We start from the raw sequence: 14,032 nt of genomic DNA on the forward strand, positions 1-14,032 counted from the left end.
GTACCATTACATAGTTGTACATTCATCACCTAAATCAATCCCTGACACCTTCATTAGCACACACACAAAAATAACAAGAATAATAATTAGAGTGAAAAAGAGCAATTGAAGTAAAAAAGAACACTGGGTACCTTTGTCTGTTTGTTTCCTTCCCCTACTTTTCTACACATCCATCCATAAACTAGACAAAGTGGTGTTTGGTCCTTATGGCTTTCCCAATCCCATTGTCACCCCTCATAAGCTACATTTTTATACAACTGTCTTCGAGATTCATGGGTTCTGGGTTGTAGTTTGATAGTTTCAGGTATCCACCACCAGCTACCCCAATTCTTTAGAACCTAAAAAGGGTTGTCTAAAGTGTGCATAAGAGTGCCCACCAGAGTGACCTCTCGGCTCCTTTTGGAATCTCTCTGCCACTGAAGCTTATTTCATTTCCTTTCACATCCCCCTTTTGGTCAAGAAGATGTTCTCCGTCCCACGGTGCCAGGTCTACATTCCTCCCTGGGAGTCATATTCCACGTTGCCAGGGAGATTCACTTCCCTGGGTGTCTGATCCCACGTAGGGGGGAGGGCAGTGATTTCACCTTTCAAGTTGGCTTAGCCAGAGAGAGAGGGCCACATCTGAGCAACAAAGAGGCATTCAGGAGGAGACTCTTAGGCACAAATACAGGGAGGCCTAGCCTCTCCTTTGCAGCAACCGTCTTCCCAAGGGTAAAACTTATGGTAGAGGGCTCAACCCATCAAACCACCAGTCCCCTATGTCTGTGGTCATGTTAGCAACCATGGAGGTGGGGTAGGCGAATACCCCTGCATTCTCCACAGGCTCCTCAAGGGGGCACTACATCTTTTTTTTTTTTTTTTTTTCCCTTGTTTGTCTTTTTTCTTTTTTTTTTTTTTTTTTTTTTTTAACTTTCCCTTCTTTTTTCAAATCACCTGTATGAAAAAAAAAGTTAAAAAGAAAACAAACATACAATAAAAGAGCATTTCAAAGAGACCATAGCAAGGGAGTAAGAAAAAGACAACTAACCTAAGATAACTGCTTAACTTCCAACATGTTCCTACTTTACCCCAAGAAAGTTACATAATATAGCAACATTTCAGTGAAGTTGTTCCTACTACTACCATCAGAAATTAACAGACCATAGTCATTTCTGGGCATCCCCAGAACGTTAAATATCTTATCTGTTCTTCCTGGATTATTGTTCCCCCTTCCTTAATTGCTCTCTACTGCTAGTTCCCCTACATTCTACATTATAAACCATTTGTTTTACATTTTTCAAAGTTCACATTAGTGGTAGCATATAATATTTCTCTTTTTGTGCCTGGCTTATTTCGCTCAGCATTATGTCTTCAAGGTTCATCCATGTTGTCATATGTTTCACCAGATCGTTCCTTCTTACTGCCGCGTAGTATTCCATCGTGTGTATATACCACATTTTATTTATCCACTCATCTGTTGAAGGACATTTGGGTTGTTTCCATCTCTTGGCAATTGTGAATAATGCTGCTATGAACATTGGCGTGCAGATATCTGTTCGTGTCACTGCTTTCCGATCTTCCGGGTATATACCGAGGAGTGCAATCGCTGGATCGAATGGTAGCTCTATATCTAGTTTTCTAAGGAACTGCCAGACTGACTTCCAGAGTGGCTGAACCATTATACAGTCCCACCAACAATGAATAAGAGTTCCAATTTCTCCACATCCCCTCCAGCATTTGTAGTTTCCTGTTTGTTTAATGGCAGCCATTCTAACCGGTGTTAGATGGTATCTCATTGTGGTCTTAATTTGCATCTCTCTAATAGCTAGTGAAGCTGAACATTTTTTCATGTGTTTCTTGGTCATTTGTATTTCCTCTTCAGAGAACTGTCTTTTCATATCTTTTGCCCATTTTATAATTGGGCTGTCTGTACTATTGTCATTGAGTTGTAGGATTTCTTTGTATATGCAAGATATCAGTCTTTTGTCAGATACATGGTTTCCAAAAATTTTTTCCCATTGAGTTGGCTGCCTCTTTACCTTTTTGAGAAATTCCTTTGAGGTGCAGAAACTTCTAAGCTTGAGGAGTTCCCATTTATCTATTTTCTCTTTTGTTGCTTGTGCTTTGGGTGTAAAGTCTAGGAAGTGGCCTCCTAATACAAGGTCTTGAAGATGTTTTCCTACATTATCTTCTAGGAGTTTTATGGTACTTTCTTTTATATTGAGATCTTTGGTCCATTTTGAGTTAATTTTTGTGTAGGGGGTGAGGTAGGGGTCCTCTTTCATTCTTTTGGATATGGATATCCAACTCTCCCAGCCCCATTTGTTGAAAAGACCATTATGGCTCAGTTCGGTGACTTTGGGGGCCTTATCAAAGATCAGTCGGCCATAGATCTGAGGGTCTATCTCTGAATTCTCAATTCGATTCCATTGATCTATATGTCTATCTTTGTGCCAGTACCATGCTGTCTTGGCAACTGTGGCTTTATAATAAGCTTCAAAGTCAGGGAGTGTAAGTCCTCCCACTTCGTTTTTCTTTTTTAGAGTGTCTTTAGCAATTCGAGGCATCTTCCCTTTCCAAATAAATTTGATAACTAGCTTTTCCAAGTCTGCAAAGTAGGTTGTTGGAATTTTGATTGGGATTGCATTGAATCTGTAGATGAGTTTGGGTAGAATTGACATCTTAATGACATTTAGCCTTCCTATCCATGAACATGGAATATTTTTCCATCTTTTAAGGTCCCCTTCTATTTCTTTTAGTAGAGTTATGTAGTTTTCTTTGTATAGGTCTTTTACATCTTTGGTTAAGTTGATTCCTAGGTACTTGATTTTTTTAGTTGCTATTGAAAATGGTATCTTTTTCTTGAGTGTCTCTTCAGTTTGTTCATTTCTAGCATATAGAAACATTACTGACTTATGTGCATTAATCTTGTATCCCGCTACTTTGCTAAATTTGTTTATTAGCTCTAGTAGGTGTATCGTTGATTTCTCAGGGTTTTCTAGATATAAGATCATATCATCTGCAAACAATGACAGTTTTACTTCTTCTTTTCCAATTTGGATGCCTTTTATTTCTTTGTCTTGCCGGATTGCCCTGGCTAGCACTTCCAGCACAATGTTGAATAACAGTGGTGACAGCGGGCATCCTTGTCTTGTTCCTGATCTTAGAGGGAAGGCTTTCAGTCTCTCACCATTGAGTACTATGCTGGCTGTGGGTTTTTCATATATGCTCTTTATCATGTTGAGGAAGTTTCCTTCAATTCCTACCTTTTGAAGTGTTTTTATCAAAAAGGGATGTTGGATTTTGTCAAATGCTTTTTCAGCATCTATTGAGATGATCAATTGATTTTTCCCTTTCGAGTTTTTAATGTGTTGTAATACATTGATTGTTTTTCTGATGTTGAACCATCCTTGCATGCCTGGAATGAACCCCACTTGGTCATGGTGTATGATTTTTTTAATGTGTCTTTGGATTCGATTTGCAAGTATTTTGTTGAGGATTTTTGCATCTATATTCATTAGGGAGATTGGCCGGTAGTTTTCCTTTTTTGTAGCATCTTTGCCTGGTTTTGGTATTAGATTGATGTTAGCTTCATAAAATGAGTTAGGTAGTGTTCCATTTTTTTCAATGTTTTGAAAGAGTTTGAGTAAGATTGGTGTCAGTTCTTTCTGGAAAGTTTGGTAGAATTCCCCTGTGAAGCCATCTGGCCCTGGGCATTTATTTGTGGGAAGATTTTTGATGACTGATTGGATCTCTTTGCTTGTGATGGGTTGGTTGAGGTCTTCTATTTCTTCTCTGGTCAGTCTAGGTTGTTCATATGTTTCCAGGAAATTGTCCATTTCTTCTACATTATCCAGTTTGTTGCCATACAGTTGTTCATAATATCCTCTTATAATTTTTTTAATTTCTTCAGGATCTGCAGTTATGTCACCTTTTTCATTCATTATTTTGTTTATATGGGTCTTCTCTCTTTTTGATTTTGTCAGTCTAGCTAGGGGCTTGTCAATCTTGTTGATCTTCTCAAAGAACCAACTTTTGGTGATATTTATCCTCTCTATTGTTTTTTTGTTCTCTATGTCATTTATTTCTGCTTTAATCCTTGTTATTTCTTTTCTTATACTTGGTTTAGGATTGGTTTGCTGTTCTTTTCTAGCTTCTTCAGTTGATCCATTAGTTCTTTGATTTTGCCTCTTTCTTCCTTTTTAATATATGCGTTTAGTGCTATAAATTTCCCCCTTAGCACTGCTTTTGCTGCATCCCATAGGTTTTGGTATGTTGTGTTCTCATTTTCATTCGTCTCTATATATTTAGCAATTTCTCTTGCTATTTCTTCTTTAACCCACTGATTGTTTAGGAGTGTGTTGTTTAACCTCCAGGTATTTGTGAATTTTCTAAGTCTCTGATGGTTATTGACTTCTAATTGTATTCCATTGTGGTCAGAGAATGTGCTTTGAATAATTTCAATCTTTTTAAATTTATTGAGGCTTGTTTTATGTCCCAGCATATGATCTATTCTGGAGAAAGTTCCGTGAGCCCTAGAAAAGTATGTGTATCCTGGTGATTTGGGATGTAATGTCCTGTAGATGTCTGTTAAATCTAATTCATTTATCAGATTGTTTAGGTTTTCAATTTCCTTAATGATCTTCTGTCTGGTTGATCTATCTATAGGAGAGAGTGATGTGTTGAAGTCTCCCACAATTATTGTGGAAACATCAATTGCTTCCTTTAGTTTTGCCAATGTTTCTCTCATGTATTTTGTGGCACCTTGATTGGGTGCATAGACATTTACGATTGTTATTTCTTCTTGCTGAATTGCCCCTTTTATTAGTATGTAGTGGCCTTCTTTGTCTCTCAAAACATCCCTGCATTTGAAGTCTATTTTATCTGAGATTAATATTGCTACACCTGCTTTCTTTTGGCTGTAGCTTGCATGAAATATTTTTTTCCATCCTTTCACTTTCAATTTCTTTGTGTCCCTGTGTCTAAGATGAGTCTCTTGTATGCAACATATTGATGGTTCATTTTTTTTGATCCATTCTGCGAATCTATATCTTTTAATTGGGGAGTTTAATCCATTTACATTCAACGTTAAAACCGTGAAGGCATTTCTTGAATCGGCCATCTTATCCTTTGGATTATGTTTGCCATATTTTTCCCTCTCTCTATTAATATCCTTTATTGTACCCATACCGAATCTCTTTAGTACTGAACCTTTCTCCAAGTCTCTCTGTCCTGTCTTTGTTTCTCTGTCTGTAGGGCTCCCTTTAGTATCTCCAGTAGGGCAGGTCTCTTGTTAGCAAATTCTCTCAGCATTTCTTTGTCTGTGAAAAATTTAAGCTCTCCCTCAAATTTGAAGGAGAGCTTTGCTGGATAAAGTATTCTTGGCTGGAAATTCCTCTCTCTCAGAATTTTAAATATATCGTGCCATTGCCTTCTCGCCTCCATGGTGGCTGCTGAGTAGTCACTACTTAGTCTTATGCTGTTTCCTTTGTATGTGGTGAATTGCTTTTCTCTTGCTGCTTTCAGAACTTGCTCCTTCTCTTCTATGTTTGACAGTGTGATCAGTATATGTCTCGGAGTGGGTTTTTTTGGATTTATTCTATTTGGAGTTCGCTGAGCATTTATGATTTGTGTATTTATGTTGTTTAGAAGATTTGGGAAGTTTTCCCCAACAATTTCTTTGAATACTCTTCCTAGACCTTTACCCTTTTCTTCCCCTTCTGGGACACCAATGAGTCTTATATTCGGACGTTTCATATTATCTATCATATCCCTGAGGTCCATTTCGAGTTTTTCAATTTTTTTCCCCATTCTTTCTTTTATGCTTTCATTTTCCATTCTGTCATCTTCCAGGTCACTGATTCGTTGTTCAACTTCCTCTAGTCTTGTACTATGAGTGTCCAGAATCTTTTTAATTTGGTCAACAGTTTCTTTAATTTCCATAAGATCATCCATTTTTTTATTTAGTCTTGCAATGTCTTCTTTATGCTCTTCTAGGGTCTTCTTGATTTCCTTCATATCCCGTACTAGGGTCTCATTGTTCATCTTTAGTTCTTTGAGTAGCTGCTCTAGGTGTGTCTCTTCTGGTCTTTTGATTTGGGTGCTTGGGCTTGGGTTATCCATATCGTCTGGTTTTTTCATATGCTTTATAATTTTCTGTTGTTTTTGGCCTCGTGGCATTTGCTGTCCTTGATAGGGTTCTTTTAGGGTTTGTAGACCAGTTGAAGTCCTTATCTCTAATTTATCAGATCTACAGCTTCGTGGAGTACACTTTCTCTAACTAACCAGCAGGTGGCGTCCACGAGCCACCTGTTCTCCACAAGCCAGATCTCCCCTGCTTAGCCTTTCTGGTGAGTGGGGGAGTGAGTCTTGTGGGGCCCAATTGGTGTCCCAAGCTTGCGTGTGTAGTTGGTGTTGCCTGCCCTGTATGTGGGGCGTGTTTCTGGGCAGTCGGGGAGGGGGGGTGGCCCTAACAATCAAATCTCCCTGATGATCCTAGAGTTTTAAAGCTACTGCAATAGTCTAATCCTTCAGTTCAGTCCTGCCACAGTTTGTCTCTGCCACTGACCCACAAGTCTTTGGTATTGGCGTATGGCTCCTGAGACTTGCAAGTGGGCCCCTCTTCCAGGCTGTGCACCCCGGGTCCTCTGTTGAGGGATGACTGTGCTATGTCACAGGTGAGTGCCGTCCCCCCAGGGCAGTTCTGGGCTGCTGGGCTGTGTTGGGAGGCTCCCAGTCTGCTCAAATGATGGCTGAATGGGGCTCTGTTAATTCACACTGCTCCCCCTTCCCAGCTCTGGGACATTCAGCTGAGGTTGCAGGGAAGGCTAATGTCCACGCCCAGTTTTGTGGTGTGTGCCTGTTATTTGAAGCACTTCCGTCACACTGGGTTGTCTGGGGCAGCTCTGGGCTATGGGGCTGGCGATGGGCAGGAGTGTTTCCTGTCCACCAGGATGGTGGCTGTGAGCGGACACCCCCCTTTTCTTGGGAAGTTGTGTTGTTTAGTGAATTTTCTCAGCCACTGGATTATTGCCTTTTGTCTCAGAGCTCTCTTAGTTCTGCTCTTGACTTGACGTGCCCAAATTTCAATTCTTTGAAGCTTTCTGTATTGAGCTTCTTAGAGTAATTGTTTTAGAAAAAGCAAAAAGGATTTAAAAAAAAAAAAAAAAAAAAAAAAAAAAACGGCCCTCCTCAGAGATCTAATGGGTTATTGAAATGCTAATAGACAAAGCAACCAGGGCCATTAAGGAAAGGTGCCCTGGGCAGAGAGATCAGCCTTGCTTCGGGATTTGCATATGCGCCTCAAGGCCTGATCTCCGCCCTTCCCCTTTCTGTGTTCACCAGAACTCCAAAAATCCTCTGCTTTTACTTTGGAGCTTCTCGTGTTGTTTTCCTTCTATGCCCGTCTCCTCCCTGCTGGGCTGGCTGCTCTCAGAGTCTCTGGTGTCTGGCCTCAGTCTATCTATGGTTGGAGTTTGAATCAGTAGAATGAGTTTCCGATGAGAGCAGCCACTGCAATTCTCCCTTCTCCTTCCTGGAGCTGACAGCCCCTCCTCCCCCGGGACTGAGCCTGGCAGGGAGGGGCGCGGGTCCCCTGGCCGCAAAAACTTACAGATTTCGCTGATCTCAGCAGTTCCACGTTTTCATGAGTGTTGTATGAAGTATGCCCAAAGACAGATTGCTCTGTGGTGTCCAGTCCACGCAGTTCCTGGCTTTTTACCTACTTTCCTGGAGGAGTAACTAAAACATACAGCTCACCAGTCTGCCATCTTGCCCCGCCCTCAACAAGTTTCCTTTTTAAATTTTTAAAAAATTAATTGGCAGTAGTTCAAATTAACATTGTTTTATATGCCTAAAAAGTCAGCATTTATAGTACTTTTAAGAACACACACATAAACATCCACACCATTTATTACATTAATACGCATGCAGCAAAGTCTGACAACACAGATTATCACCATACTATATGGTTGAGATGTCTTTATTTCAACCATTAAGATTTTAATAAATGTATACAAGGGAATGTCTGACCTGGGTTGTTTGGTTTGTTTTTTTGTTGTTGTTGTTGTTCTTGTCATCCTAATTCTGGGTCATCTGTTGCTCTATGTCATTGTCCCAAGTGTTCGTTCACAGCCCACACTGTCCAAGTTTTATTTGTTACCTTCTTCCATGAAAGCTGATTTTCTACAGGCAGAAAATTCTCTGTCTCATCTGCAGTTATTCAAAATCCAGTGTCTCAAGTGCAGGCTCATCAAATGTGTTTATCTGTTATGTGCTGACCATTTCTTTTCTTAGCTTTGAAGTCTCTAAATAATGTTAAATGCCAGAGGTGTGGTCATCCTGTTATTCAACTGCAATTACAGACTGTGTCTGCCAGAGTCTAAACAAGATACCTGTATAATACTTACATTTTACATTTTTACCTTCCATGACTTTAAAATAACACTTACAGGAAAAAAGCACAATTACAGGTTAAAATGCTATAAAGCAGGAGTCAGCAGACTTTTTCTGATTAGTGCCAAATAGTAAATATTTTAGGCTTTGAGGCCATGTGAAGTCTCTGTCGCTTTATCTTCCCCACCCCCCTTTTTAATAACCCTTTAAAAATGTAAAAGCCATTCTTAGCCTCAGAGCTGTACAGGAACGGGCCAAGAGCCAAATTTAGCCCACAGGCTGTAGTTTGCCATCCCATAATGTAAGGTAGTCTCATATTTTTGAAAATTTAAAGCTCTTGGGAAGAACTTGCTTATGTTCACATTCTATTACATGTGCTTTAAATTTGATCCAACTAAGTAAGAAGATCAATAGTAAGAATATTGGGTAATGCTGATTCAGTAAAGGTAGCTTTGGCATTATCTACTGAACTGATATCTTTCAAGAGGCATGTAAAACCTGGTTCAATAATAAAGGAAAAGAACAAGAACCACACCAAAAGTGCTGTGTAAGGCACTGCATTAGCACTTAAGACACTGGCCCTATTCCATTGGGCCGTTAAATTCTGCTGCCTTTCAGATATTGGTCCTGTAACTAGATAATGTTCTATTCATTCAGAATGGGATTGGAAATTAAGATGCCATTTAAGTGAAGGAAAGGGAATATGTAATCTAACACAAATGTTTAAAATAAAGGTACTAATTCATGTATGACCATTTTCACTTATCAAGATAGTGCGCTGATTATGTTTTTTAATGATTTAACATTCTATACATGTCTTGCTGGTAGGTGTTTTGTTTTTTTTTCCCCAAGTTCCTGTTTTCCTTCTGTTAGCTTTCGCTGTTGCAGAATCATAAGGAAAAAGCCCAGGAGCCTGGGATAGTAGGTTTGACTCACAAAAAAAGAAAGCTTAATTCTTTGGCTAGTTGAGAGGTAGTATTTTATAATAAACTCATCAAAGTAAGCAGTATGACTCTAAAGGTAAGCTATTTCTTCATCATCATTATTTAATGTTCAAGTGTGATATTAATTACTTTCTTAGAAGGAATCCCAAGTTTATCAATAAATGGGAAAAAATAGTTTTGAAATGATGTTGTAACTGAGCCCGTGAAGTATAACATTTACTGTAATCTGTCTTTGCTCTTTACAGTCATTTGATTCTGACTCTGTCAAATCTTAGGTTTGGAAATTATATGCACAGCTAGTATTTTTTATTCACTCAGCCCCATTTTTGTGAAAATCTAAAAAAATGAAAAATTACCAGATATAAAGAAAAAACAAAGGAATTATGCTTTAGTGCAGTAAGGATGGAGTTGGGGGAAGGAATCAAATTAAATTGTAAGAGATAATGGAGGTAAGAGACTGTAATATACATCAAAATATACATCATTGCATATGCTAATAATTATTGTAATATCTGTTTACTGAGTACTTATTGTGTGCCAGGTGATGTATTAAGTTCTTTTACATTCATCCTGTCATTTAATTTCACAAACGCTTCATGAGGTAGATAGATACTGTTATCTTCATTTTACAGTAAGGAAACTGAGGATCAGAGGTTAAGTAGCCTTCCGAAAGTAAAACAACTAGTACATTTTAAAAGCAGAGTTTGAATTCCTATAGTTTGGTGCTAAAGCCTGTTCTCTTTATCTGAATGTTATATTGCAAGATTTGAGTTTGTTTTTTTTTACCCCCTCCCTACATTTTAAAACAAGCTACTTTCTTGTTTTAGCCCCTTAGGATCAATGGTGTTAAGGTATATACTGAAAATGTAGACAAAAGGCAAATTATTTTGGACCTTCAAATCAGGTAAGTTTTCTTTGTGTTGTATTTGTGTCATAGTTAATGATAATGTCACTTAGCTATAAACAAAAATTAGAGCATATAATGAACATATGTCTTACCTACTGTTTCATGAAAGTTGACTGAATTCTTCTTGGAGACCAAATGTTATTTACCTTCTGGGTTTCAGTTTATAATAGCCTAGATAAATGCCCTTCATAAAATGTATTAAATGAAAGAAGTTAAGGACAGCTTCTTGCACTATGCCTGCATAATAAAGGCTCGTTTCTTTTGTTCTTGTATAACACAGTTGTGTTTATTAGTGACCCAGGAGTCCTGTTGACTGACAACTATGTGGTTTTAGCAGCTCAGAATTTTGTTTCTCTTTTTGATTCTTGACTAAAGATCATTTTATCTTGTAATGTCATCTTTGAGTTTCTAAGTAAATTAATACAGTAAATACTATGCCAGGTTGGTATCAGTTACCTTTTTTTTTTTTAAAGAAAAGAGCAAAGAATATTTTTAATGATCTAATATGGAAAAATCTATATCTTTAAAATATTTGGCATTGGTCCATTGTCATAAATGCTATAAAAGAGAAGTCCCATTTAGGTCATAAGTTAGAGTATAGCCTGGACTGTCCACTAAACTATAAATAAGTCATGAGGATTGAAACATTTGTCTCTTATCAGTGCTGTGTCCCCAGCACCTGGTGAGTATTCTGTATATATTCATTAAAGAAATATTTGAATGAATCAATTAATGGATGTCATTTTAAAAATGCAATCTGGCTTTAATAGTTTTTAGCAGTCATAACAACATATGTAAATTATTCTGTGCTCAAATACTTATGTATCTAAAAATATGTGCATTTTGCTTTTCTGTGCATTCCAGACAAGGGCCTTAACTAAACTATTTGTAGTGGAGATGAGGAAGGAGTAATGGTATTAGGAAATAAATGATCAAGCCTTAAGATGAGGAAGAGGGATGTTTTAGGATGGATTTGTAATGGGTGGTTTATTGGTGGTTTTACAAACTAGATAGAGGAAAAGTAAATTCTCAATGTGAAGAATCATATAGGTATTGGTTTTAATACTATACAATAAATATTGGAAGAATTTTACCCTAGATGCTTTTTGTTAATCTTTTTATTCATCTACGTAGACATTTACTATATAGTGTTTATCACACTTTCTCAAGGAAAAAAGAGACTTCATGCTTCCAGGAGTAGAGGTTTGATGTCAAATCATACAATATCAAATGCAAAATGAATATTAAAAATATTTTTAAATGGTGCATTCAACATCATAGTATATTCATGTTTGTTTCATATTAATGTTTGAAATGACTTAATCATTGAGTAAAATTGATGCCCCAAACAGATGCACTGTTTTTAATCTTTGACATTACAGAGCTCCTGGAACACTGCTAATCTTTCCATGTGCAAAAAACATGGGCATGAAATTAACTTTATGGTGAAACATAATCTAAACTTTTATGGATAGCATAGGGTTTGAAAGGTATATGAAAACTATATTCTATAAAAGACTGCTCCAGAATTTAGAGTATAAGTTAAACAACATAAACTTTATGTTGTTTAAATATTCCTTTGAAAATTATCATTTATATCTAGTTAAGATTTTTTTATATATAAAAATCAAGATATATATATGTATCTTCTTCACCAGTGTTGTAAGAGTGTTGAATCTGGTCACAGTGCACCCTGCAGCCTGGAGCAGTAAAAGACTATGATATGCACCACATTTTACAGTTTTTGTCTACAATCTGATTTTGGTTGCTATACTGTCATTTTATTCAGATGATATACTATGTAAGTCCATGGTGATTAAAAGCATAGTTAATTTCACTCATTTTATGTAATGCAGAATTTTTTCTTTTCTAGTTTTGTAGGCAATTGTGAGATTGATTTGGAGATCAAGCGATATTTTTGTAGAGCTGGTGTGAAAAGTATACAAGTAAGATTTTTTTTTTAATTTCATAGTCTTGTAAAGGTCTCTAAGCTATAGTCAAAATGAAAATTATGAAGTTTTTATTAGCTCAGAATTTCTTTGAAATAAATTTTTAGTTGTAGGTCATAAAATCTGAAGTCAAATGCTTAAAAGATTTAAAATTGCATATTTCTTCTTGTATCGATAAGATAAATAGCCCTGTAGAATTGTTACCTATTAAGTATGTTGGTTTACTGTTTGAATTTAGATTCATGGTACTATGCGAGTGATCCTAGAACCATTGATTGGAGACATGCCCTTAATTGGAGCTCTGTCTATCTTCTTCCTTAGGAAACCAGTAAGTCAATAATTATTTCACTTTTATCCTCCTATTTGCTAATAAGACTATGTACATAAGAAGAATATATAAAGTCAGAGAAACAAGGTTCTGTTCCTTATCTCATTTTCCCCCCTTCTCATGCATGAATCCTGTGAGTTTTTTCATACTTCTTTATGCCTTAACTTAGGGCTTTATCACTTTTGATATACAACTTTTCCTGATTATGACAATGTTTGTTATTGAAAATTAGAAAACATAGACTTTTTTAAAAAGTATAGGTAGTAGCTAACATTTTATTGAGCACCTATCAGTGAATATGATTTATAGATATTAGCTCATTAGTCCTCATAATTTTATAGCTAAGCATTAATATTATTTCCTTTTGCTGATAAAACTGAGATTTTGAGCAAGTCACAAAACTAATAAATCTTAGAGCCTGATATAGGTCCAAATTATTTTGATACCAGAGTTTATGATATTAAACATTGCTGTAATGATTCACCTATAAATCTTCCTGTAATTCCGTAGTAGAGAGAAGTGCTGTTATTATTTTGATGCATTTCTCTTCCCTTTTTTTGGTATGTGTGTTTAATGAATTACATATGCAGTTTTGTATACTGTTTTTAAAATGTCTTAAAGATTTTTTGAAATCCCTCCCATTTCCTTTTATTTTTTTTAATTGTGGTAACATGCATACAACATAAATGTCCCATTTAAACCACTTTCAAGCATACATTTCTCTGGCATTAGTTACATTCACAGTGCTGTGCTACCAATACCACCATCCATGACCAAAACTCTTCCATCATCCCAAAGAGAAATTCTGTACCCATTAAGCATTGACTCCCCGTTCCGCCTGCCCCTACCCCTGGTAAACTGTATTCTAATTTCTGACTATGAATTTGCGTATTTTAGTTATTTCATGTAAGTGAAGTCGTACAATAGATGTCCTTTTGTGTCTGGCTTATATCTTTAAGGTTCATCCATTTTGTTGCATGTATCCAAATTCATTCATTTTTACAATTGAGTAATATTCCCTTGTGTGTATATATCACATTTTCTTTATCCGTTCATCTGTTGAAGTAACCTGGGTTGCTTCCACCTTTTGGCTATTGTGACTAAGGCATCTATGAATATTGGTGTACAAATATCTGTTTGAGTCCCTGCTTTCAATTCTTTTGGGTATAGACCTAGAAATAGAATTGCTGGGTCATATGGTAACTCTCTATTTAACCTTCTGAGGTACTGCCAAACAGATTTCCAGTGTTTGCACCATTTTACAGTTCCATCAGCAATGTATGAAGACTTGCATTTCTTTGCATCCTCACCAATACTTGGTATTTTCATTTTTTTAAAAATAATAGCCATTCTGCTGAGTGGCAAATGGTATCTCTTTGTGATTAAAGATTTTATTAAATTAATATTTCAGCACTTGGATAAGCCATAACAAATATTAACATTTTGTATTACTAGATAAGTATGTTAGTTTAAGTAATCAATACTTAGTTAAAAAAAAGAAGGGAAATTCTTATCAGATTGACTCTTATTC

The 14,032-nt window shown here is 36.7% G+C and overlaps 1 protein-coding gene across 3 annotated transcripts in view; it reads left to right on the forward strand.

The window, feature by feature from the left end:
• Positions 1–14,032, forward strand: part of ESYT2 (extended synaptotagmin 2) — a 144,204-nt gene that overhangs the window by 67,380 nt on the left and 62,792 nt on the right. For all 3 annotated transcript variants that reach the window (XM_037835716.1, XM_037835717.1, XM_037835718.1), the window contains exons 4-6: positions 10,145–10,221; positions 12,098–12,170; positions 12,412–12,501. In XM_037835716.1, the coding sequence (XP_037691644.1) occupies positions 10,145–10,221; positions 12,098–12,170; positions 12,412–12,501 (240 nt within the window). The remainder of the gene's footprint in view (positions 1–10,144; positions 10,222–12,097; positions 12,171–12,411; positions 12,502–14,032) is intronic.

Source organism: Choloepus didactylus, chromosome 5, assembly GCF_015220235.1.
Source record: "Choloepus didactylus isolate mChoDid1 chromosome 5, mChoDid1.pri, whole genome shotgun sequence".
NCBI classification, from domain to species: Eukaryota; Metazoa; Chordata; class Mammalia; order Pilosa; family Megalonychidae; genus Choloepus; species Choloepus didactylus.